At 42.0% G+C, this 26,124-nt stretch overlaps 1 protein-coding gene across 1 annotated transcript in view; it reads left to right on the forward strand.

Annotated features, from left to right (window-relative positions):
- The first annotated feature begins 269 nt into the window (after nt 1–269).
- Nucleotides 270–26,124, forward strand: part of Osmr (oncostatin M receptor) — a 63,448-nt gene continuing 37,593 nt past the window's right edge. Inside the window, 3 exon segments of the mRNA XM_047555389.1 lie at nt 270–777; nt 14,782–14,867; nt 24,145–24,317. Of these exon segments, the coding sequence (XP_047411345.1) occupies nt 14,795–14,867; nt 24,145–24,317 (246 nt within the window). The 5' untranslated portion in view covers nt 270–777; nt 14,782–14,794.

Genomic DNA, 26,124 nt, shown 5'->3' on the forward strand with positions numbered 1-26,124 from the left:
TAAAGATAAGTCAAATATGTCTTTCAAAAAGGCCTGGGCGGTAAGGACGGGTTGGCATTTTTTAAAAAGAAAAGTAAACCACCGTGTTGCAGCTTTGTGAAATCAAAGTTTCGGCGCCGCCGCATCGGAAGAAACTGGACGGGACCGAGTGGCGGAGAAACGCGGATCCTGGAAACTTGTTCGCACATGTTTATGTCGCTCTGAACTCCAAACGGAAGCGCGGTCACTAGCTTGGATAAGGAACTTTTGCCCGCGGACTTTCTGCCGGGAGCCCAGGACTGGGGTCTCCGGCTGGGGTCCCCAGCGGCCGGTGGGAGGACTTGGCCCCTGCGGTGCCCGGTCCTCCGCGGGAGGAGCGGCGCGCGTGGGGCTCGAAGCCCGGCCGCGCGTTTTCGGTTTCCCCTTTTCCTTCTCAAGCCTCTCCCACTTCCTTTTCCCACCGGTCCCCTCCCGTCCGCTCAGTCCGGGTCCCGGGGGCCGCGCCTCCCGCAGGGTCCCGTCCGCCTCCCCCGGGACCAAGGGGAGGCGAATTCCTGCGGGTCCCAGGAGTGCCAAGAGTGCGGCGCAAGACGGGAAATTGCAAAAGTCCTCGCCCCTCTGCCCTCCCCCGCGGCTTTCCCGTAACTCCCGCCCCTCGGTGCTCGCCCCGCAGCTGATTCATAGCCCGGGCGCGGGGGCGTCCCAGCACGTCCGCCCCGCGTCCACACCGGCGTCCGCACGGGCGCCCCCGGCGCCGCTGAGGACGGGGCCCGGCTCGCGGAGCCCGCCGCCCGCGGGGTGAGTACCCCCGACCCGCCCGCCCAGCTCCGCTCGCGGGCCCCGCGCCCCGCCTCCCACGGTGACCAGTCCGGCGGGCGAACCCCGCGGCGCTGGGAAGAATCCCACACTCTGTGGCCTTTCCCGCTGGACGTGCTCCTGGCCCCGTGCTCCGCGCTGCCAGGGACCCGTGTTTGCTTGGCCTTGGGCTTCAGTCTTGCTGGGGACGGTGCTTCCAGGGGTCTGGGTCTCTGGCGCGTCTACCTGGCAGGTAACACTAAAAGACTGCAGCCTTAACGCGGGTTGCCGGTCGCCAGGACATTTCCCAGCCTGCTTTTGAGTTCACCATCCCATCGCCTGTTTCTGAAGTGGTGGGGAAGCGTTTGAGTTAAAATTCCCGTTTGGTCCACTTTTGCCTCTCTCCTAACATAGCGTGTGGAGTTAATTTCTGTCTCCAGCTCTTACTCCTCCTGACCCTTAACTCCCACCTGACAGTGCCTCATCTCTGGGAATCCGTCTCTTTCTGCTACCAGGTGTCTGTTGAGCTAGACAAGTGAGAAGCGCCGTGGGCACTCATGTACAGTTGGAGAAAGGAAATCCTGAGGTGGTGGCAGGGGTAGGCCGTAATTTACCTCTTCTCCCGTCACGTGAATGGAAGCAGTACCTTTCTATAGACTAGGAACCTAGGTGTGGGGTCAGTAACATGGGGGTGCTGATACCGCAAGCCCACGTCTCCCAAGCCAGAGCTCTTTGCCAACACTGAGATTCCCTTCTAGTTAGTTCTTGTCCTACCTCTCATCCGCCCACCCCGGCATGCATCCATTCCTGCATCCATGCATCCATGCATCCATGCATCCATCCGTCCATTCATCCTCCTGTTGCACGGCAGGCACAGTACTAGGTACTGCTGAGAACTGCCACTTGATTCTGGAGCTGTGTTGAACACTTTGAGGAAATACTTTGAGAACAAGCTTATTCCTAATTCAAGAGGGCTAAAGGCAAGGGTGGACATGGGCAGGGGAAAGATAGAATTGGATGTGATATCTAATTTGATCTAAACTGATCAAACTGATCTAAACTGACTTTGGAACTTGGGTCAAGTTACTTTGCACCTATTGGTTTCAGTTTCTTTGTTGGTTAAATAATAATGTTTCCTTCTGTGGACCAAGTCTTATTTTAAATATACACTTTACATATGTTTGCTCATTTAAACTTCACCAGTGAATAAATGAGGTAATACTATTATCCTTATTTTATCAATGAAGAAAATGAACATCAGAGAGGTTGAGTATTATGGTCACACAACTAGCAGTTGGCGGAGTCAGGATTTGGCTTTGGAGTTTTCTTAAACTCACTAGGTGCTTTATAATTTTTATTTTTATTTATTTTTTTAAGTGTACTGCTTTGTCTCTGTCCTGTACTGCTTTAAAGTATATTCTGAGAACCTTGAGATCGAAGGCCTCAAACAGTGGCCAGGGATTCTCAAACTGAGCTGTGTCTGAGAATCATTCCTGAAAATTTTCAACCACAACTACTTATTCAGCAGCTTCGGGGATGCTCCGTTGAATATCTCCGGCAGCATTTCAGTGCTGCTGGAACGCCTTCAGTGGCAGAATACTCACCACCTGTCCGTTGCTGGACAGGGCACATGCTCAGTGACCATTTGTCTCCCTGGGACTACGGCCTGGCCCCAGTTCTGCCTCCTGTTGTCTAAGCTTTTCAGACCAAAGGCAGCTGTGAGAGAACAGAGCTGGTGTGGGTGTCCAGCAGGGACTTGAGCCTCATGGAGAGAACCCTTGGGCTCTGGACCACCCTCCTCCTCAGGTTCCTTTATCTGGAGAGGAGCATCTACAGCAGAATACAGAGGGGGCTGGTCTCTGTAATCCCTTTGTCCTGAGAAAGGAACCAACTCAGGAAAACTATTGTGGTTCTCAAAGAGGAACCAGTGATATTGTATTTGACAAGAGGAAGGAGCATGTTTTCCTTGTGGGAACTGGGCTGGGATGGGTGTTGTCCCCAGTAGAAAGGTCTCTTGGTGAGTTTCATCTTGCTCACTTACAGTAACAGGGAGCCTTGGCCTCCTTTCCTTGGGAGAGGAAGTCTTTCTTAGTTTTAAAATAATATGTGAAATGGAAAAAACAAAACAAATAGGATATTATAGTCTTGCAAGAGAAAGCCCCTCCCTCCAAGCAAGCTTCCTCAGAGTTACAGAAGGAGAGTTTCTTTTCCAAGATTTCTCTCCAGATTATATTGGGTTGGTATGTTTTTAAAGTAACACAAGAAATTACAATACATTCTCATTCAAACAATGTGGAAGTATATGCAATGATATCTAGGCATACCACCATCTCCCCAGCTTCACTTAGAAGCACAGAGCTTAAGTTTGTCACTCTAAGATCTTTTTTCTTTCTAAAGACTTGCAGAATGTATATATATATACACATAAGCTTTTAAGTTTGTTTAAACATTCCAATTTACTGTACTTAGTGTACAGTTTCCTTTTTCACTTTCCAACCCTTAGAGAGCTTTCCAAATCTGTACATCGCCTCTTTTGTTAATGGCTCCCTGTTACTCCAAAGCAGAGATAGTATAAAATTTATCCATCCTTTCCTTTGTCAGTGCACATTGGGTTCTTTAAAATAATTCAGCATTAGTGACATTGCTTCAGGGAAGATTGTTTATCCATCTTTGGGTTCAAGGGTGAGTACCTCTATGGGCTGGAATCCCAGGAGAGCTTTTATTAATTTATTTATTTACTTACTTATTTATGTTCTTTTTAGATATACATGACAGTAGAGTGTATTTTGACGGTCTAGTGTATTATATGTACATAGAGTATGACATTCTAATTAGGAATTAGAATTGTGGTTGTACATGATGTGGAGTTACACCGGTCATGAGAACTTTTCTTGAGCCCAAAGATTTCCCTGTATTTCTACTTGGTAAACAACAGTCCTTCAAATTGCCCCTCCTCCTGTTGTACTAATTTAAACAGGGCACATGATAATCTGTTACTCTCTATCTTTCCTAACACCAACTGTTATCTTTGTTTTGTTTTTTTTTTTAATTTTTAAAATCTGGTAAGAGAGTGAAATCCAATATGGCACTTTAATTTGCATTTTGCTGATTACTACTGTGATTTAATTATCTGTATATATTTATGGATCATTTGTGATCTATAAGTTAGCTGTTCTTGTCCTTTGTCAGTTTTCTATTGAATTGGTTTTTCTCATCCCTATTTACTGCAGAAACTCTGTACCTATATGTTTATTAATCCTGTGTCTCTTATAGATGATGCAAATATTTTTTATAGCATAATGATCTCTTTTTTTAAAGTATTTTTAGAGATGTAGGTGGACAGCATGTCTTTATTTTATTTGTTTAGTTTTATGTGGTGCTAAGGATGGAACCCAGTGCCTCACACATGCTAGGCAAGTGCTCTGCCACTGAGCCCCAGCCCCAGCCTGCATAATGATCTCTTTTACCATTTTTTTTTTTTTACTGTGGCAAACCACATATAATATTTATCACTTTAACACTTTTAAGTGTATAGTTCAGTGCTGTTAAATATATTACCATTGTTACTCCACCATCACCACCATCCATCTCTAGAACTCTTTATAACTAGCAAAACTAAACCTCTGGACCCACTAAATGATAACTCACTAATTCTGCCTTCCCTGAACTCTTGACAAACTCCATTCTACTTTCTGTCTTTTTGAACTTGACTAATATAAACACCTCATATAAGTGAAATTATGCTATTGATCTTTTTGTGACTCCTTCACTTAGTATAGTGTCCTCAAGTTTCACCCATGTTGTAGCAAGTTCCAGAATTTCTTTCATTTTTCAGGCAGATTTGTACTCCATCATATGCATCTTCCACATTTTGCTCATTAAGTCATACTGATTTTGTCTTTAACTATCTTTTGTTGCACAGAAAATTTAAATATTTGTGTAATCAATACAGCAATATCTTGATTTATGTGCTTTGTCTCACTTAGGAAAGATTTTTTCCACTTAAAAATTAAGTTATCCTATTTTCTTGTAATACTTTTATTATTTTGGTTTTTACATTAGGTCTTTAAAACATCAGATTTTCAAAATAAAATGAAAGGTAAGAATGTAATTTATTTTTTCTTTACATTTTAGACAGTCAATCTAACACCAATTTCTTTAATAGTTTTTTAACTCATTTGAAATTTGATTTTTGTGATAAAATAAATTCCTTTTTATACAAAGGTCTGTTTCAGGACTCTATTCTGTTTCTCATATCAATATCATCCTGGTAAGTACTAGAGCTTTAGTCATGTTTTATATCTAATAATTATATTTCACACAAAAATGTTTATGTGGTCCGTATACATTTTCATTGTCGTATAAACTTTACGGCTAGTTTGTCAAGTTTAATAAGCTCCTCTTGGAGTCTCTTGGGATTTTATTGAGTTCATAATCATTTGCAGTCTTTTCTTCCTTATTGTTCATTTTAACATGAACTCCACGCATTGAGGAAGCAGTGCCTTAACAGTAAAGGGTTGGGCTTCCATAAACGACTCACCTGGTTCAAGTTCTGACTTCACGGTAGATTAACTATGTCAACATGGACAAGTTACTTTTAGCCTCTTTTACCCTTAATTTCCTCATTTGTGTATGGGGATAATAAAAGAATCTCTTTCATGGGACAGTTGTGAAGATTCAATTATTTAATGCCTGTAAAGTAGCTTAGCAAAGCATCAGCTGGAGAATTAGCCTCTGTGATCATTTTCATATTTATTTTTATATTCTTCTCTGGGCTTTTTGGAGAGTCATTGATATTAGGAACTAGTCAATTATTTATTGTTAGTATCCTAGGAGAAAAAATATGTAATAAATATCCAATGTAATAGTGTTTCTCAAAATTTCAGTGCACATATGAATCATTGGGAACCTTGCTTGAATGAAGTTTTTTTTGTTCAATAAGTCTGAAATGTGGCCTGGGAGGTTGCATTCTAGCAAGCCACCAAATGATGTCAATGCTCCTTGTCCTTTGTCCAGTTTGTGTGTAGATTCTTTCACTGACATTTAAAATTATATTGCGGCTGATAGTATTTTCTATTTGTAATACATGTAATTAATAGGACTTGTAAATTGCTTTCTTTAAATACCAGGTGCTAAAGAATTAAATCATACTTGTTTTCCTTTCTTCCTTTACTCCTTTTTCTCCCTCCCTACCTTCTTTCAGTTGTTTTTTAAAGAAAGGCCTTTAATGAAAGCACTAAATCATAATACCTAGTTCTGTTCTTAGATATGAAATAAGCAAGGCATTTGACTATCTTGATTATTTAAAACTGTCAGCTTAAGATGAAGAAAGTCTTATAAAATATATCCAATCTGAGTATAAAATCTAAAGTCATAGAAAGAAAGCCACAATTTCAAGTGGTTTTGCAAATAGAAAAATATAATCCAGCCATCCAGAACACTTAGAAAAATGTAAACCAGAAAGAGTGCTTGGCAAACACAGAACAAAGTCCCGCTGTTTGTATGTGCACCAACTTTTGAGAAGTAAATCAACAGAATCTGCTTGTAAGTAAACTTTTCCTGTAGTGTGTCTTGTCACTTCTCTCTACTTCCAATCTTCCTATTAATTTCATAGTTATATCTCAGCATGCCCATTTGCTAGAAGGAGATGGTAGAATGTTTTTCTGCATAGGACATTGGTTACTTTTTGTATTTGTAAGTGCATTATTAAAATATCTGCACTCAGGACCTAAGAGATCACGTATTTTGTACAGAAATTTGTGACAGCCTCCAGGGTTTATACAGTACCTAAAAAATACTAACCAGGGCCTGGGGCTATAATTCAGTGGTAGAGCGCTTGCCTCACACGTGTGAGACACTGGGTTCAATCCTCAGCACCACATAAAAATAAATAAAGATATTGTGTCCATCTGTGACTTAAAAAATATTTTTAAAAATACTAACTTTTGGGGCTAGGAATATAGCTCAATTGGTAAAGTGCTCGCCTCACATGCACAAGACCCTGGGTTCAATCCCCAGAACCAAAACAAACAAAAAAAACAATACTAACCTTTGTCAGTCTGTTCAGTAGATTTGAATTGCAAAACACTGTCAATTAGCCTAATACTGTTGGAGCTTATGGTCCAATGTGAAAATAATAGAATTTCCACTACTTTCACAAGATTGTATCCAGTATACTTAAAACATGTACACACACACACACACACACACACACACACACACACACATCACCTTAGAGAATGTTTTATGTTATAGAATTGCTTAAAAGAATTATTTGTAATTTCCCTCATCCTGCCCACCCAGCCTTTCCTATCCCAGCTCTGCACATATAACTATGAGTAAATGTGTGTGTGTTTGGGGGCAGTTGGGATCCTTCAGATAGAGAACAGCAAGACAGAAATGGGTGCATAAGAGACGCAGTGAGGGAAGCACTCATAAGGAAGGGAAGGAGAGGGGAAAGGATGCAGGAGTGGGCAGAGGGAGCCTCCAATTAGAGGAGTCCTTGTCCGGTGGACACTGGCATGAGGTGAGTGTGCTGGAGGCTGTCAGCTGTGCTCTTGTGAGCGCACACTCCAGTGGGGAGGCTCTTCTGGAGGGAGCTCTGAGCCTGCCGCATAGTTGCACACTTCTCTCCCAGGGATGTTCTTGTGCACCCACTGTTCTGCAACTTGCCTTGTCACTTTATGCTTGGACATTCTTCCATGCCCACATGGACCTAGTTAATTCTTTTCAAAAATTGCAGTTTTCCTTTGTAGAAATGACCAATTATTGCATTTGCAGTTCCTTTTGATGGACTTTTGCAGTTTTTGGTTTTTCTCTTAATATACACAAGCTTTAGTGATATCAATGACTTGATGTCTATACCTTTTTACATATGTGTATCTGTACTATCTGTAGGACAAAATTCCAGCAACAGAATTATTTTTGGATCAAAGAAAAGTCACACTAAAATTCTCATAGATATGTCCAAATAGATCTCTATAAAGTTGTCCTCTTTCTTCACTAATGAATGACTCTACTTATTTCTAAAAACTCTTGCCAATGAGAGGCATTAATATTTTTTTTAGCTTTGCCAGTTGGATACCACATAGACATTCATATACATACAGACACATGATTGCTGTTTTAACTTTCGTTTCTTTAATTCTTCATGATCTTGCCTTGTTTTTCACTTTTCTTTTGGGTATGTGTATTTTCTTCTTTTCATCAAACACATAATTGTGTATTTTACAGAATTGTTTGCCTTTTTTACTTATTTTAAGAACTCTGTATATTAGGGATACTAGCTCTTTGCTTAATATATAGAAGTTATCATTTTCATGTATAGCACTGAAATTTTGAAATGTTTATGTAATCAGCATAGTGCTCTTTATTTTTATCGCTTCTGAGTTTCATGTCATGTCTTCCAGATTATAAGAATGTTCACCCCTGTTTTATTCTAGTACCCTTCAAGTTTTTATTTCTTGCATGTATATCTTTACCTGGAATTTATCTTGCTGAAGGGAATGAAGTAATAGCAGTAAAGATTAAGTTGACATTAATTGGATATTCTGTGTGGAGGGTCTCATAATGTCATCTGATCCACATGCCCATACTGTGAAGTAGATCCTTTTATTCTCATTTACAAAAAATAAAATTTAACCTTAGAGGAGTAAATAACATGGCTTCAGTGAAACAGATATTAAGTGCCAGAGTAGGGATTTGACCCTAGTTAGTATGACCCATGTACTTAACTATTACACCTTCGTTTCTTCCATATATGCCAGGGCTATTGTTCCCAAGTCATTTGGGAGAACAATACATCTTTTCTCAAATTATTTGAAATACCACTTTTAGAGTATACTAAATTCCTACATATTTTTTTCATCAAGATTGCTCCTTGGATTTGGGTTTTCCATTCCTTTCTTTGCCTTCGAGACTCAGAGACTCAACTTTAAACCCAGCCGATGTCACGAATTCCAGCAATCATTCACTGAACATGGTTTTTAAAAAAATCAGCTGTGTATGAAGTAATTCAATCCCATAAATCAGGATATACTTTGTAAACCTGGTAGAAGCACTTAATATTTACCCACTGGATGGGTTCAAGGTGGAGGGGAGAAGCACATGAACTCTGTGGGTGGAAGTCCTGGCGGTGGAGTCTTGAGGAGGAAGGAACTGGGGTGAAACTTTGGAGCTAATCAAACCCGAGCTGTAATGATGGAGGCCCCTCCAAAGGGGCTTCCAGGTGCAAATGCAGTGCTATTTAAAAATAAATAAAGGTAACTGAATCAGGGAATGTAGGTAACCTCCAAGAAATGGCAAGCAACTCTGTACCGAAGCACAGAGCTTTTGTTATTGATTCCTAGTTTTATTGCATTGTGGTTGGAAAAATTCTCAATATGATTTTGGTTTTTAAAAATTTGTTGAGGTTTGCTCTGTGGCCTGCCATATGTTCCCTCCTGGAAAGCATTCAGTGTGCTGTGGAGAAGAGAACTCTTTCACACGTGCACACACCCGGGCACGTGCCCTCCGTGAACAGCTTCTTTCTTTAAAACAGCATTTGCATGTGACGTCATCAGGTCACCCAGCCAGTTTTAAAGAATTTGGCAACACACCCAAGTTCTTGGGAAGCAACTGACTATTCATCACACTGCATCACATGGGGATTATTTGCGATGGGGCAATGTCCCAGGAATAAATGTTTCAGTTGTGGCAGGACGAGAAGTGCTGGTGGGGGAGGGCAGACTCACACTCCCTTTAAAAGTCGTGTTTATTCACATGGAGAATTTGCACTGAGGGACACTCAGGAGCATCTTCCCTGAGAACGAGATTTGGCAAAGAGACAAGATTTGAGTAGGAAGTTCTACCAAAAAAGTAGGCCGCTTTTCTTTTCTTTCCGTCCTTTTTTACCCCTCTGCCCCCAGAAGAGGGATGTCTGTGAAATACCATGAATGAAGCAATGTTTGGCAAGAGGAGAAGTAGAGAGGCCTGAAAAGCAATCTGTTTTCATTACAGAAAACAGGGTTCAAAGCAAAGAAGAGAGAACATGAGAAAATGGAAACCACTTTACATTCACTTCCCAGCTATTTCCTGGGTGGCACCTGTGTTCCGGGACTGTGACAGACGGTGGGGCAGGAGACCCAGGCCTGTCCACCACTGGCTCATCGTTTACTGGGGAGTGATGGAGACTTGGGGAAGGGGCCAGGTCGCGCCACGGAGGCAGGGAGCACTTTGGGCGTGTTTCTGAAGTCTGCTGCCTCTCACTTCCCTGTCTTGGTTTTTTCACTGAGAATTGAAGCGGTGGTGCCGGTCATGGTCGTAGCAGAGGGAGCAAGCCTGCGGGGTGGATGAGAGGGCTGGCTGGCTTTTCTGTGTCACCAGCAGGGCTGTGGAGGAAAGCTGGCCCAAGTCTGGTGTGCCCCGAGCAGTGGCGAGGCAGGCGAACGTGGGCAGCAGCTGGCTGCAGCTGGCAGCCCCACAGGTTGGAGCCTGCCTACCTGCCCATTCAAACACACAGCCCTCACCTTTTTTTTAGAAAAAAATTACATTTATTTTGTTTTTTTGTACTACTGAGGTAGAACCCGGGCCTCACGCGTGCTAGGCAGGAGCTCTACCACTGAGTCACATCCTCAGTCACAGGCCCGCATCCTTGAGTGTGCAGGAAAGCCTGGCTTAAGCCTGGATTTTTATTCTGAGTGGACATGGTGTGTGTGTGTGTATGTGTGTGTGTGTGTGTGCACATGCACATGTGTGTTGGAGGGTGGTTTCCTGTGGGCTGAGGAGAGACCCAGAGCACTGATTTGAACTCTTTTCTGTATTTATCCATCTTGACAATCTAGTCCTGTGGATTTAAAAACCATACGTATTCCCCAAAGAGACCTGAATTATACCCTGGCCAGGAACTCTCCAGATTGTATATCCAACTGACTGCTTGCCGTCTCCCCTAGGAGAGAAGAAAATCATGTCAAACTGTGTCAGAAACTGAGTTCTCCCTGCAGACCACCCAGTCTGTTCCTCCCACAGCCTTCTGCCTCTCCTCGATGGTGATTCCGTTCTTCAAGGCTCAGGCTGAAATTCTTAGAGCCAGTCAAGGTGTCTCACTTGCTTGCTGCCTCATGTCTGGCCAGCTGCATCTTTGAACCTCTTCCAAATTCCACCCTCCTCATGCCCCGCACTGACTCCCACTGGCCCAGGCTCTCCCAGCCCCACCTGAACTCTAACCGGGACGACCCGAGCTCTCCACCTCCTTCCACGCTCGCCCCTTCTCTCTCCTCATTTTAGGATTCTTCTGTTCAAGTCAGCCCAGGTCACGCCTCTGCTGAAAATCCTCCAGGGGCTCCCACGTCCCTGAGTCCAAGTCCAGGGTGTGCCAGTGCTGACCCTGCCCGCTCGCCCTACCCTGGCCACACTGACTCTGAGCTCTTCCTCGAATCTGTGGAGCACTGTGCCACCTTGGGGGTCTCTGCATAGTTGCTTTGTCACCTCCAGGTTTCTGCTGCATTATCCAGGGTCCCATGAGGACCCTGGTGGCACCCTGAGAAGAGGGTGGCTTGAGCAGGCTTTCCTATAATGGGCGGGTGGGCCGTCCCCTGAGACTTGGAAGCAACTGTCTGGAGCCATCTGTGTCACACAGCCTCAGCCTCTGGGCTCTCAAGACAACTATTCCTGTGTTATTTCCAAAAGAGAGCTCCATGGTGCCTCTAGGCTCTTCAGTATCACCTCCATTCTGAAAGTGTTAAGGGACTTGATGGATCTTGCCAGGTTTTCAGAGAGCAGCTAGGACCCATATTCCTGCTGCTTGGGGACCTTAGGTGCTCTGGGGCCGGAAACATGGAAAATGGCGGTTGCCCAGTCAAATCACTGGAAACGATGCCGCTTTCCTAGTTTGTCTGCTGGGAACACATTCCAGGACACCCAGGGGATGCCCCAAACCAGTGATAACACCAAACCCTATATCTACAGTGTTTTCCTATCCATACATACATACCTATGATGAACTCTAATTCATGAATTAAGCCTGGTAAGACATTAACACCAACAACAGCAGCTCAGAAGAACTCTAACAATACGCTGTAATAAAAGTCCTTTAAAACTAGTGAAATATTTATTTCTGAGATTTCCCCTTTCGTATCGTCACACTGTGGTTGACTGTGGGTGACTGAAACTGAGGCAAGGGAAACCACAGCTAAGTGGGACTGCGGTGGATGCGTTGCTCATGGGCAATGTCCACTGCATCATGGGTGCCACCTGCCCAGTGCGTGTCAGAAAGGATCCTAGAGCAAGAAATGTGAATGGCTGCTGAAGCTAGCCTGGGAGTCAGCCGGTGGGTACGAGAGATGGGGAGCAGGGTGCGATGGGGAAGACTACCCCGTCAATTCCTACACTCTCCCGTGACATCCAAACCACTCTTTCATGAATGCACAGATTATTCAGGTGTTACATGACAACTTTTATTCTTTAATATCTGCTTCCCCTTAAATGGTAGGTGGCTCCTGAAATGTACCTTTGAGCATTTCTGATCCTATATCTTTGTGACATGAGATATTGATTTAATGGGGAAAGTTCAAGCTTTGGGAAATATCTAAAATAATACTGTCATAAGGAGAACATCTGGCAATGTGCGCCTCCCTCTCCCAATCATTTGCTTTGGAAAGGTGAGCGATTGGGCTGGGGAGATAGCTCAGTTGGTAGAGTGCTTGCCTTGCATGCACAAGGCCCTGGGTTCCATCCCCAGCACCGCAAAAAAAAAAAAAAAAAAAAAAAAAAAAAAAAGGCAACTGAGCGATTTCCTCCCACAGGGGTCTCTGTGCTTCTCTGTGGTGTGGGGGGTGCAGGCTCTTTACTGGGGGCATTTTCCTTTGCTTTCCCCTTGATTTGGGGCAGAAATTATGTCTTCTTGAGTTGGCCTTGATTCTGACTTTGACATTTATTGGTACCAGGAACTATTCAAGATTTTAAGTGGAGATTTGGGGGAGGTTTGAATTGATGTGTTTGCCAAAATTTAAAAAGTAGCAGAAAGTAGTGCCTAAAGAAGCACGAGCAAGCCCCGTGCTTTGCAGGTTTTGGTTTCTGTGTCAGACAGACTCATCCCTAAGGGTTTGATCACCTTGGGATAATTTTCCTGTCTTCATTATTCACATTTACCTCTAAAATGCTACTTAGAAAAAAAAAAGAGAGGGTGTGGGCAGTGAAAATTGATGATCTAGCTTGCTGTATTTCTAGTTTTTGATGAAATCCAGGTGACTGAACAGAGGTAAAAATTGAATTACAGTGATATGTTTCATTGCTACTCTGCTGAGTCAGTTTGCAGTAGAAAAGTGAAATCCAGTGCTTCCTCCTGACTAACACATTTATTATAGAATTAAGAACAGATTAGCCTTTTTGAGGTCACCCAGGCTCACACTTCATGCCCTCAGATTGTCCTGTGATCCAAGTGCCTGATGAATCACTGAAGTGCTGTGGCCTGTAATTTACAGCCCTCTTCTAAGGCAAGAAGAACCGGAAATATTATGTTGAACAATGAAAGACTGACTGTTTCCTGATAGAATGTGCTAACTTTTCCTGGGTTGAGTGTTAACGAGGGGGATAGAGAAGAATGGAAACACTCCCCTGCAAAAACGTAATTGAAATTTAGCTCTTTTGAAACTGTGGTATTTGTTCTCTTCCTAATCGGAGGCTGTTTTTCATATTCACTCTTGTTTCTCTGCTTTACCATTACACACACACACACACACACACACACACACACATGTGCACACACACACACAGGCAAACACACACACACACATATATATTGGTTGTAGATGGACACAATACCTTTATTTTATTTTTATGTGGTGCTGAGAATCGAGCCCAGGGTCTCTCACGTGCTAGGCAAGCACTCTACCACGGAGCCACAACCCTAGCCCACCATTCTTTTTTAAATTAATTTTTTAGGTTGGTCCAATTATTTAATTCATTAGTTCTTTTTAGTTAGTTATACAAAACATTAGGGTTTATTTTGACACAATTATAAAAGCATGGAATATAATTTGCTCCAATTCAGTCCCTGGGACTTCCCTTTTCCCTCCTGTCTTCCCTTCTCCTGTTCCCTTCCCTTGCCGCTAGTGATCCTTCTGCTATTTACTTATAGTATGTTTTATTTTAATTAGTGCTTTATGGATATGCATAAAGGTGAAATTTACTGTGGTATATTCACATATGTACATGGGAACGTTAGGTCGAATTTATTCCACTGTATCCAAAAGATCTAAAATCAGGATACAGGGATGCAGCCACATCAATGTTTACAGCAGCACAATTCACAATAGTCAAGCTATGGAACCAGTCTAACAGATGATAGACAAAGAAAATGTGGTATATGTACACAATAGAGTATTAGCCATAAAGAAGGAAGAAATCATGGCATTTGCTGGTAAATGGATGGAACTGGAAACCATCATGCTGAGTGAAATAAGGCAGACCCAAAAAGTCAAAGGTCAAAAACTTTACCCTTCTTATCCAACCTTTGCTCAGTTTGAATGAATCAAAGAAACTGACTAGTTATCCATTGCCATTAAGCCTCAGTGTCACACAGCAGTAAGTCATCATCGTCATTGCTCTTACGCCTGGGGTCAGTGCTCTGAGCTGGGGTTGGCCCCCTGCAGGTTGCTGTAGGTTGGCCTCAGTTGAGATGACTCACCTCCACTCCATTCATTGCTCACTCTCCTTCTGGCTCCACAGAAATGCCCTCTTCACGTCAAAGGTAGAAACATTGGAGCAAGCAGAAACACACCAGGGCTTGGAGGCCCAGCCTCCTAACAGGCACACTCTCGATTGTGCCTTATTTACAGTTAAAACAAAAAGTTTAATGGGACAGGAGCATGCTTTTTGCCTCTATTGGGAGACTCCAAAATCACCTGACAAGAGATGTGGATCCAGGATGGGGGAGAATGGAACTTTTAATGCCATCATCTACCACGATTGGCTCTAAGAGACCTGTTAGAAGTAAATAAATCTCATTCTCTATCATTCCTCTTTTTTCAGGATACCTGGACCTATGGCTTTCTTTGCAGTCTTTCAGAAAACACTCCTGTTAGCATTGCTGTCCTGGAGGACTTTCTGGAGTGAAGGTAAGCAGTAGAAAGAACTAAGGAAACGGGTCACTTAGAGAAGAGCTGAGGTCACTGGGGCTTTGGAGAAGAGCTGAGCAGCTTCCTGCCACCTTTGGGAATTACCTGCAGTTGATGAGTGGCTCACACGTCGTGATGTGTCAGGCTCAGCAGCAGTTGCCTTTGTCTTCCTTCCTCCTCCTATGGCAACGCCTCAACCCGACTGCCTGGTCAACGCCTCGGTCAGTAGCACACTCGTGATTAGACCTAATGTGGGTGAAGTTCATGATTAACGTATTTACCAAGGCCATTGCCAAAGTAGTTCCTTCTTACCTTACTGGGTAAAGAAATGGAATGTGCCAGACCAGTACTGGCTGCCGAGTCAGAGCATGTTGTTGTCCCTCAGCCACATTATTTATTTATTTATTTACTTAATTATTTTTACAGACTGCTTTTTGTTTCGTTGTACACAAATGGGGTCCAACTTTTCGTTTCTATGGTTGTACACGATGCAGATTCACACCATTCGTGTAATCATACATGTACATAGGTAATGATGTCTATCTCAGTCCACTGTCCATCCTTCCCTCACTCCCTCCCTCCCCGTTTCCCTCTACACAATCCATCCTTCCTCTGTTCTTCTCTTACGCCCTGTACCCTCCACCCCAGGTATGTATCTTCATCCACTTATCAGAAAAAACATTCGGCCTTTGGTTTTTTGGGCCTATTTTACTTAGCATGATATTCTCCAACTCCATCCATTTACCTGCAAATGCCATAATTTGATTTTTCTTTATGGTGTCTTCCAGCCACATTGATTCAGAAGCAGTTAGTTAGCTTTGCAAAATGTGTGAAAGCAACAAAATTTCATGAACCCAAAGAAACCCAGTCGAGTCTCCACAAGATACTATCTTCAGTGCTGAAATACTGTTTATAAATAAAGAATATGAAATTTGTCCCTTTGATACTTCCCAACAGGGTATTTTGAGATAAATCAACTTTGTAAATCAGGTCAAGAAGAATTCAACTCTTCTCAAAAGTTTATGGACTTTGAACCTGTTTAAAAGTAGATCCTTAGATTTGAGAACTTGTTGGTTAGGAACTTGTTGGTTCCTAAATTATCATTGTCTTCATCCCTATTTTTTAAAGCTTTACATTTCCTCTGCCTGTGTTTATTCTGTCCTGGCTTTATAATAGAGAATACAGCTATCTCCTCTTAGGAATTACTCACCCAAATCCTGTCCGTGGATTCTGGGAAATGATGCCTCCAAAGAATATGCACAGAATTTCTCATCACTTCTTAAAACTCCATAAAAAGGTAATTGGAAAAAGGAGATTTTGTTGTGATAATAGCTCAAGTCTCTTCTGATATGCTTTAGATCTGACTTATTTTCAGTCCAGGACACGTGGGGAGATACTACTTCTTATGACTTCTTAAAAATCATAATTTGTTGATTTCTTCCATGATCTGGGGCGATGAGGTGGGACTAGGATTTCTCATTTGGAGCACATTTACCTCTCACTCAAGAGCAGGTTTAGGCTTGCCTGCTGCAATCTGAGTGTGCTACAGCCTGGCGGAGGGTGGAGTCCGCAGAGTAAGCATTGCTTTGGCCCAGCCAGCGCTCCAGATTCCGAGACTGTCCCACCTCCCCAACTCCATGCTCTCCAGGCAACCCCAGCCATTAACCCCAGCTTTTTGGCACAGCCTATTTCGCTAGTGAAGTCGCACTATCTGATTCCACAACTGCTGACATCAAGCCTTGCACTAAGGCCCTCTGCTTTCAGAGCAGGGCCTAGTGCCCGCTCTCCCAGCTCCTTTGGTTAGCTCAGTCTTGCATTTCCCTGTTTTCCTATCAGTCAGGCTTCGTTTCGACTGCCAGCCCTCTCTGCTAAACAGGACTTCTTTGGTCAGTCAGTCTTGGTCTCATCTGTACTGTTTGGATTTCTTGTTGCAATTTCTGCTGCATTTACCCAAGTACCTACTAAACCTTCACTCAACTAGTTGGGTTACCCCACAACCATCTAGGTCTGAGAATCTATTTCAAATAACCTGGCCTAACTACTCCCAAAGAGCCAGCTTTAGTGAAGCCTGGGCACATGTTTCCATTAGCCAGAGATCAGGACCTCAGCATTTTGGTGTATTTTCCTCCACTTTTGTGTCTGTGTACACACAGAGATAGAAATGTGCATATGTGGTTTGTAAAATGAAAGTTAAATTACACTATATATATCTTGGGATGTTTTGGTTACTTAAACAATGAATGCAGCTTGGGTGAGTGTTTCCCTTTGATATTAAATGCCCGTCCAGAAATAACCTGCTATTTCAGTGCTACATGGCACCCCACCTTGTGAGTGGATCACGGCTTATTTCCTCAAGCAGTGTCAGGCCAGCCAGAGAAACTGTGGGAAAGCAGGAGGAGAGTCTGTGATCATGTCCAGGTCTGATTCACAAGTCAGGCTTTTTGGCTACACTCCAGCGTAATGAAATGAGAACTGGGCAGGTGACCAGGAGCCCTGGGTCTGGTCTGGTGCTTGGCCTTGGCAAAGTCATGTCCTGATTTTTGACCTCAACTCCCTCTTCTGCAAAACAATGGGATTGGATTTAATAATCTGTATGATCCTTTTAGCTCTTTGACTTTATCTGGCCTTCTATTACTTTTGACCAATTTCTGACTGATATTACTCAAGAACCTGAGTACTTGCTGATCACATATGTTAATTTAAGGAGCTTCCCCTTTATCAAAAGCAACATATCATTATTTTCTAGAACTTGTGGAAATAAAGTTTGCACTGGAAATTGACTCACTCATTCAGCAACCAATCACAGAATGTCTGTACTGCCACTGGTTTGTTGTTAGTCTCTGTTTCCCTGAGCTGAGTAAGACTTAGTCACACCCCTACTTAGGTCACAGTCTACTAGAGACAAAAACAGAGACAGCCTGTTATGGCATGCTGTTTCAGTGCTGCAAACAAGGGGTGAGAAGAACCACGGTGGAATGGTGTATTCTGAAGTATCCTGATATCTTAGAACAATACTTATTTTCAAATATAACATATTATGTGATTCTGAAACTAATACATGTTTCCGAAGAACATTTACCAAAACATTTAAAGAAAAGTATGAAGAAGAAAGTTAAAAATCACTCAACCTCATCGTCTAGAAATAAAGACTGTTAACATTTCAGTTTGATTTTCCTTTATAAGTTAAAAAATGACATCTACTTTTAAAAACATAAGATGGGGTGCATAACCCAATCTTTTTTTTTAGAATTGTATGTGTATTAGCCCATTTCAGAATGTCTAAGATCTGGGAGCCCCATGGGACGAGAGGAGAGGAGAGATTACACAGTCTGACAGGAATCCAAAGAGATTCAGGGAAAAGGCTCACTCTTTTATAATGAGCCATTCTAACTAGGGTCCCAGTGAACGACATTAATGCCCTACAACAGCAGCACCCCCAGTTATGTAACATCCTCCCAATAGGCCACACCTCTTCAAGGTTTTACCACTTGTTTACATTGCCAAACTGGGTATCAAGCTTTGAATACAAGGCCCTTTGCTGGACATACTCAAACCATAGCAGGATGGAAAAGTTTGAGAAAAGCATAGGATTTAGGGCCAGGGTTGTAGCTCAGTGGTACAGCGCTTGCCTGGCATGTGTGAGGCACTGGGTTCAATTCTCAGCATCACATATAAATAAATAAAATAAAGGTATTAAAAGAAAAACATGATTTAAACTTGGTAATGGAATAAGAATAGAGTTGGTAGGATTATAGGGAAGGGATTCAACTTCTATATCATTTCAACATTTTTATCATGATTTAACATTCTTGAGGTTATATTCATATAACATAAAATTAACCAATTAATAGTGAAGTGAGCAAATTATTAACATTGATTATATTCACAATATTATATAACCATAACATCTAGGTCCCAAACACTCATTACCTCAAAACGAAACCCTGTGAAGCAATTACTGGTTCTTCTCTACTCAGCCCTTGGAAACTACCAGTCTGCTTTCTGTCTCTATGGATTTACCTATTCTGGATATTGCATTCTACTTAAGTAGAATCATATGATTTGTAATCTTTTGTGACTTCTTATACTTAGCATGTTTTTGAATTTCATCCAGTTTGTAACATTTATCATTTTCATTCCTTTTTACAGATGAATAATAGTCCTTTGTATATAACACAGTTTATTCATTCAGCCATCCACTGATGGACCTTTGAATTATTTCTACCTTTTGACTGTTATAAATGATGCTACTATTAACATTCATGGACAAGTATTTGTTTGAATCCCTACATTGAATTCTTTGGATATAGACTTAGGGTTGGAATTGCTGAGTGTACTATAATTCTATTTAAATATTTTGAAGAACTGGCCAAAATGTTTCCCACAGTGATGAGCCATTTCACATTCCCATCCACAGTGTACAAATATTGCAAATTTCTCCACATTTTCTGCCAACACTTGTTATTTCCACTTTCTTCTTCTTCTTCCGACCATTTGGTGAGTATGAAATGGTATTACAATGTGGTTTTGATTTACATTGCCTTCACCACAAATGAGGGTAAGCATATTTTCCTGTGCTTGTTGGCAATTTGTTTATCTTCTTTGGAGAACTGACCATTCATGTCCTGCACCCATTTTTAAACTGTGTCCTTTATCTTTTTGTTACTGATTTCTAAGACTTGTTTATATTGTTTGGCTGCTAGAACCTTAGCAAATATGTGATTTGCGATTATTTTTTCCCAGTTTGTAAGTCATCCCTTCACTTTCTTGATAATACTCTTTGATGCACAAAAGGTCTTTTTTTTTTTTAATTTTAATGTAGGTCAATTTGTCCACTTTTCTTTTGTTGTTCATGTTTTAATATAACATCTTGGACTCACGCCAAATCCAAGATCATGGAGTCCTCCTTGAACACTCTCACCTTCCCTATGATTGCATTTACAAAATGTTGCAAGGGATGGGTTACTTTCTGTGAAAGTAGCTGTTGATGGCCAGTGTCCTTCATTTTTTGGTTGTTCTTATTAATTCGACTTCACTAGAATCTATTGTGTGAAGTTTTCTTCCACATTCTGAAGGTAATTCCTTGTCTGTATCTGAAGCTTTCTACCAGTTGGACCTATCACCTGAAGAGCTACATGTTTTTCTCAGCTCCTCAGCTTATCTGGCTCCATCCAGAGCCCCATCTGTCATCTGTTTCCTGAGTGTGGCAGGACATTTTTGGAGTCACGAAGCATATCTCTCAGACATTCCTCCCATGAGACCTTTGATTGGATAATTGTTCCTGTCTGAACTGTTGGGGAACAGTAGAACAAAGGGCAGCACAGTTTTCAGTATTAGATAGATCACTATTTAAATTCCATATAAACTTTTTAAAATTGTTGAACCTCATGGATCTTCAGTTTCCTTAGTATTATCAGCTGGGTGCAGTGGCACATGCCAATAATCTGAGTGACTCAGGAGGCTGAGGCAAGAGGATCACAAGTTCAAGGCCAGCTTGGGTGACTTAACAAGACTCCATCTCAAAAATAAATAAACAGGGAGATCCAAGATGGCGGACTAGAGGGAGGCTGCGTTCCTTGTCACTCCATAACTCTGGTTTCAAACAGAGGATATCTGTTTCTTGGTAAGGCAGTTTTTGCTGCTTATCGATCCCCTGCTTTTTAACCCATTTGTCTGCTGTGATCACATGCAGTCTGCCAGCAAACATATTGACGCGTTTTTTGAGTGCAGATTGCTCACTGTCAGGCGCCTATCATCCGCCATTTGCCTGCCTCTCGCCTGTCCATCGCCTGCCTTACACCTATCCACCATCCAACGCACGAGGTTCAGCTCCCAATCGTCCGACAACAGTCAGCAAACTGATCACAGACCGCCAGTGGAGCACCAGCTGCCTGCTGTTGCCCGGAAGTTCACTGTTACGATACCTGCAGGTTTGATTACACGTGGCTGCCGCCATTTTGAGACAACAGCCAGGCCCTGTAGGACCCCTGGCCGGACTGACTGAGCCCCATCTCCAGGATCCCTCAGCCCGACCGATAACTCCCTGCCGCTGGGGCCCTCACATCGACTGACTGCTCCCTGCCGCCAGGACCCCCAGACCAACTGACTGTGCCCTATCACCAGGACCCCAGACTGACTGATTGCAACCGGCCTCCAGGATCCCACAACCACACCAAACACACCCGATCTCCAGGACCTGCCTGACCAATTGCATCCCGCCTTCAGGACCTCCTGCTGACCACGGCCAAACCCCGAGCTACAGCTTCCCATTTGCCAACACATTTGGAAGCCAGAGCGGCCATCTTGGATAATCCTGGAAGCCGTAGCTCTGATCTTTAGGTGGAGCAAATCCCATCCTGAGATGCCTGCTGGAGACTTGAAGCTCATTGTCAGACAAAGGTGCCAAAAATATGCAATGGAGAAAAGATAGCCTCTTCAACAAATGGTGCTGGGAAAACTGGAAATTCATATGCAACAGAATGAAACTAAACCCCTATCTCTCACCCTGCACCAAAATCAACTCACAATGGATCAAGGACCTTGAAATCAGACCAGAGACCCTGCATCTTATAGAAGAATAAGTAGGTCCAAATCTTCAACATGTCGGCTTAGGATCAGACTTCCTTAACAGGACTCCCATAGCACAAGAAATAAAAGCAAGAATCAATAACTGGGATAGATTCAAACTAAAAAGCTTTCTCTCAGCAAAGGAAACTATCAGCAATGTGAAGAGAAAGCCTACAGAGTGGGAGAATATCTTTGCCACTCATAGTTCAAATAGAGCACTAATTTTCAGAATATATAAAGAACTCAAAAAGCTCTATGCCAAGAATACAAATAACCCAATCAACAAATGGGCTGAGGATATGAACAGAAGCTTCACAGAAGAAGATCTACAAGCAATCAACAAACATATGAAAAAATGTTCACCATCTTTAGTAATAAGAGAAATGCAAATCAAAACTATACTAAGATTCCATCTCACCCCAATTAGAATGGCGATTATCAAGAATACAAGCAACAACAGGTGTTGGCGAGGATGTGGGGGAAAAGGTACACTCGTACATTGCTGGTGGGGATGCAAATTAGTGCAGCCACTCTGGAAAGCGGTGTGGAGACTCCTTAGAAAACTTGGAATGGACCCACCATTTGACCCAGCTATCCCACTCCTCGGCCTATACCCAAAGGACTTAAAATCAGCATACTACAGAGATACAGCCACATCAATGTTCATAGCTGCTTAATTCACAATAGCCAGACTGTGGAAGCAACCTAGATGTCCTTCAATTGATGAATGGATAAAGAAACTGTGTTATATATATACAATGGAATATTATTCAGCTATAAAGAATAATAAAATTATGGCATTTGCAGGCAAATGGATGAAATTGGAGAATATCATGCTAAGTGAGATAAGCCAGTCTCAAAAATCCAAAGGACGAATGATCTCACTGATAAGCGGATGATGACACATAATGGGGGGTGGAAGGGGGGCAAGAATGGAGGAAGGAGGGACTGTATAGAAGGAAAAGAGGGGTGGGGGGGAAGGAAAAAAAATAACAGAATGGATCAAACATCATTACCCTATGTAAATGTATGATTACGCAAATGGTATGCTGTTACTCCATGTACAAACAGAAACAACATGTATCCCATTTGTTTACAATAAAAATAAATTTAAAAATAAATAAATAAATGAACAAACAAACAAATACATCAAAAGAGCTGGAGGAGTATCTCAGTGGTAGAGCACTCCTGGGTTCAATTCTCAGTACCTCAAAACAAGAACGAAAGCAAAAAACCTTCTTGCCTTACAGTTTTACAGTATTACATGAGACCATATAAGTAAAGCAGTAGCACTGTGCCTGGCAAATAGTACATGTTCAATAGTGTTGTTATGTTTACTTCCCTGTTTAAAAAAAAAAAGCATATCACAGCAATTTTGGGACTTTCTTCAGTATTGGAGATGGCATTCATTTTTGCTGTACAAAGAGACATTCTCTTCAATTATTTTTAAGGGAGGGGATGCTGAGAATTAAACCCAGAGTCTCTCTCATGCTAAGCACATACTCTACCCCTAAGCTATACCATCCCCAGCCCCTCTCTTGCCTTTTAAACTACATGCCAAAGAGTTTCAGTTCACTAGAGCAAATTCTTAAGGTACTAAAAAAAATGAATGCCTAGGAGATGATACCTGTTATACCACGGGTGGTCAGTCACCAGCTGATTGTGTCAAGTCTTTATCTTTCAATATCTTCCTATCATTCCCAGCTTACCTCAGACCCTTTCAGTCCAACAATTCAAATAGTTGAATCAGAAACACACAGTTCGTTTCAAATCTATATGGTGTACCCTCCTCCTACGTGGAAAGCCATGCTTTGCATCTCTAAGAATGAGCAACTCGCTCAGGGCCTATCTTCTCTCTGGTAGCAGAGTGGTCACTGGCATTGGTGCCATTGATGGTTTAAACTGTCAGTTTGAGAAATATTGGGCCACTTCCCAAGGTTAATAAATGACCTCCACAAATCTATTCAAATTTGAATTTTTTTTCTTTTTTTTTTTGTGCTGGGGATCAAACCCCGGGCATCACACATACTAGGTAAGCACTATACCACTAAGTTTTATCCTTAGACCTGAATTGCCTATTGTTCTACAAACTCTATCATACCACCAACTACTCTCTAAACTTACAGTCTCTAATTTTTCATGTGAGTTTGTCTTTTCTTTCCAACTAAGTTCTTTCTGTAAGCTAGGAATCTTATCACAAGCATTTGTTTCACACCAAGTGCCTCATATACTGCTGATCTCATCCAAAAGTTCAGTAGCTTCTTTCCAGAGGGCTTTTAAGTTCAGTACCCTGAAATACAAGGGATCATGTCTAGAGATAGGATATGCATCCACTTTATAGCTTTTCATAAACATTTTAATTCTGGAAATATGAAATTTATACCAACATATCTTCTTTCTTTATTCAGCCCTGTTATGAATTTCAAACCTGTTGGATTGTCTGGTTTGAATTCCCTTATTCAACTGTTTACCAGTTTATTAACTTGCTCTATACAGCTGAGCAAGTTATTTTGTTTATCAAGTTCTTAATTCCTTCCTCTGCTAAGTGATTTCTAAATTCCTTCCCAGATTTTCAAAGTATCTGATTCTAGGATGCCTGTATGAATAATTTTCAAGACCAAATAATGATGAAATTGAACAGTTTAATTATCTGTGACTATTCATCATGTTCCTGTCTAATGTTATTTCATACCTCTCTTTGTGCTTTCAGTCTTGGCTGAATATGTATCATTGACTCCTGAATCACTTAAAGTCTCCACCAATTCTACTTGTCAGTGTCTGCAGTTACAATGGAGTGTCCACCAACTTCCTCATCATCAGGAATTGAAAATGCTATTTCAGATGGAGATCAGTAGAATTAAACCATCCAATGTCATCTGGGTGGTAAGTATTTTTCTTTTTTGGCTCAATATTTTTAAGATCCTTCCATGATTTATCTTTTGTAACATCCAAGAAATTTCATTGTGCCAACACATTAGCAGCACCAAACAGTTTTCCTAAACAATTGCATTTCTGTGTTTTTGGTTAGGAGAATATTCAGGACAAACTAACATGGCCACTTTGGGTTGCTGGGATGCTTTATGAAAACAGATTATTTTCCCAGTTCTGCTCTTTCCCCTAAGAGGACTATTAGGCCCATCTTGTGAATACCAGATTCCTAAGATCCGTGAAGATCAAGCATCTCATTTTTCTTCCCTTTTTCTTCTCTGTCCACCAGAGATTTTCATGAGTGTTATATTTTGGCAACATTTTTCTTGCCAGTTTGGCTTCCTGTCACTTTCTTTGCTTATACTGTGTTGAAATGCGAGGAAGAGTAAGTACCACTACTTCATGTTCCAGTCAGCAAAGAGGTTCTCCATGGGCCAAGTTGGAAAATAAATCAGTGCTATTTTTTGTTTTTGTTTTTTCCATGTGGGTTTTCTAGGAAAAATAAAAATAAAAAACTAAATTAAGAAAATCCTTAATTTTACCCTTTTTCTCTTTAGATTATTTGGTATAGATTTTCACTCAACTTGGTTCAAATAATGGTCATGCCTATTGTGCCTGTCACTTCTCTGTTTAGTGCATTGGACACATTGATGGTTTCTTCCCACTACCATTTCTGCTCTAGGAAACCTCAATAACAGAAGGGTGTACTATTATCATGGGGTATTTAAGAACAGTGGAACATTTTCCTGTTGAAGGAACCTAAGATTTTTCCTGGAGGCCCAAGACTGTGCTTGGGATCTCCATTAACCCCATGGAGGTCCACCTTCTCTCAGGCAGAGGAAAACGTGGGTGCAGTGACCCAGGATGTTAGCACCTTTCGTCAAGCCCAGAGGTCACAATGTTCAAGGCTTCAGTTACTTCCCTTATCCATTATTGTATTTGAGGTCCAAGCAAGAGCCTGTGATAAATAAAATGCTCACCCCATCCACGTAGGATTCATACCAGATCTATAATTGACCACTCAGAAGGCACTTTCCCACAATGAGAGTTGTTTAGTGTGCTGATTTTAAGCAATAGTAACACTAGATGTAGCTGTCCACTTCCGCCATGAACACGACTTTCCACCTCCCCCTCACATTAAAATCTATTTTTTGTGGTTTTGGTGGATAAACTGGTTGTTGATTTGAGCCAGAAAAACATTGAACAAAGGCCTTACTGAGACTAAGAATTGTCCTAGAAAAATAAATGTGGGGGAAGTGGTGGAGGAATTTTGGAAAACCAGCCCTATTGCTATTAACAAAAATAACATTAACCATAAACCAAGTGTGTCTTATTCTGTAGTTTTCCAAAGGACAGTTCAGGTCTGTTGTCGTATCAGTTATAGTGTCAGCCACATGGATCCCCCTCTTTTCCCACAAAGCAGTTGTTCATATCTGTCTTCACATTAGATTCATGCAGTAGTCTCTACGTAAGGTGGAGCAGCTTCTGGAACCGACTTCTGTAATGTTCTGGGGCTCCAGATGCTTAAGAGTCGAGTTTTGCCTTGTCTGTTGTGCTGTCCTCACAACACACAGCCCAGCTTGTGGATCACAGAGGAGAGAGCCACAGTCCAGAGAGATGCGTGGTGTGGCTCAAGGTGACAGACAGGCCAGTGTCACACTCTCCCCACGCCCTGAGACAGAACATGGCTATGTGCAGCCTCTCCAGGCCATCAGAAGACCACAGAATTGATGTTGCCATGAGAAGCCCCGTCTCATGCCTG

Source organism: Sciurus carolinensis, chromosome 6, assembly GCF_902686445.1.
Source record: "Sciurus carolinensis chromosome 6, mSciCar1.2, whole genome shotgun sequence".
In the NCBI taxonomy this organism is placed as follows: domain Eukaryota; kingdom Metazoa; phylum Chordata; class Mammalia; order Rodentia; family Sciuridae; genus Sciurus; species Sciurus carolinensis.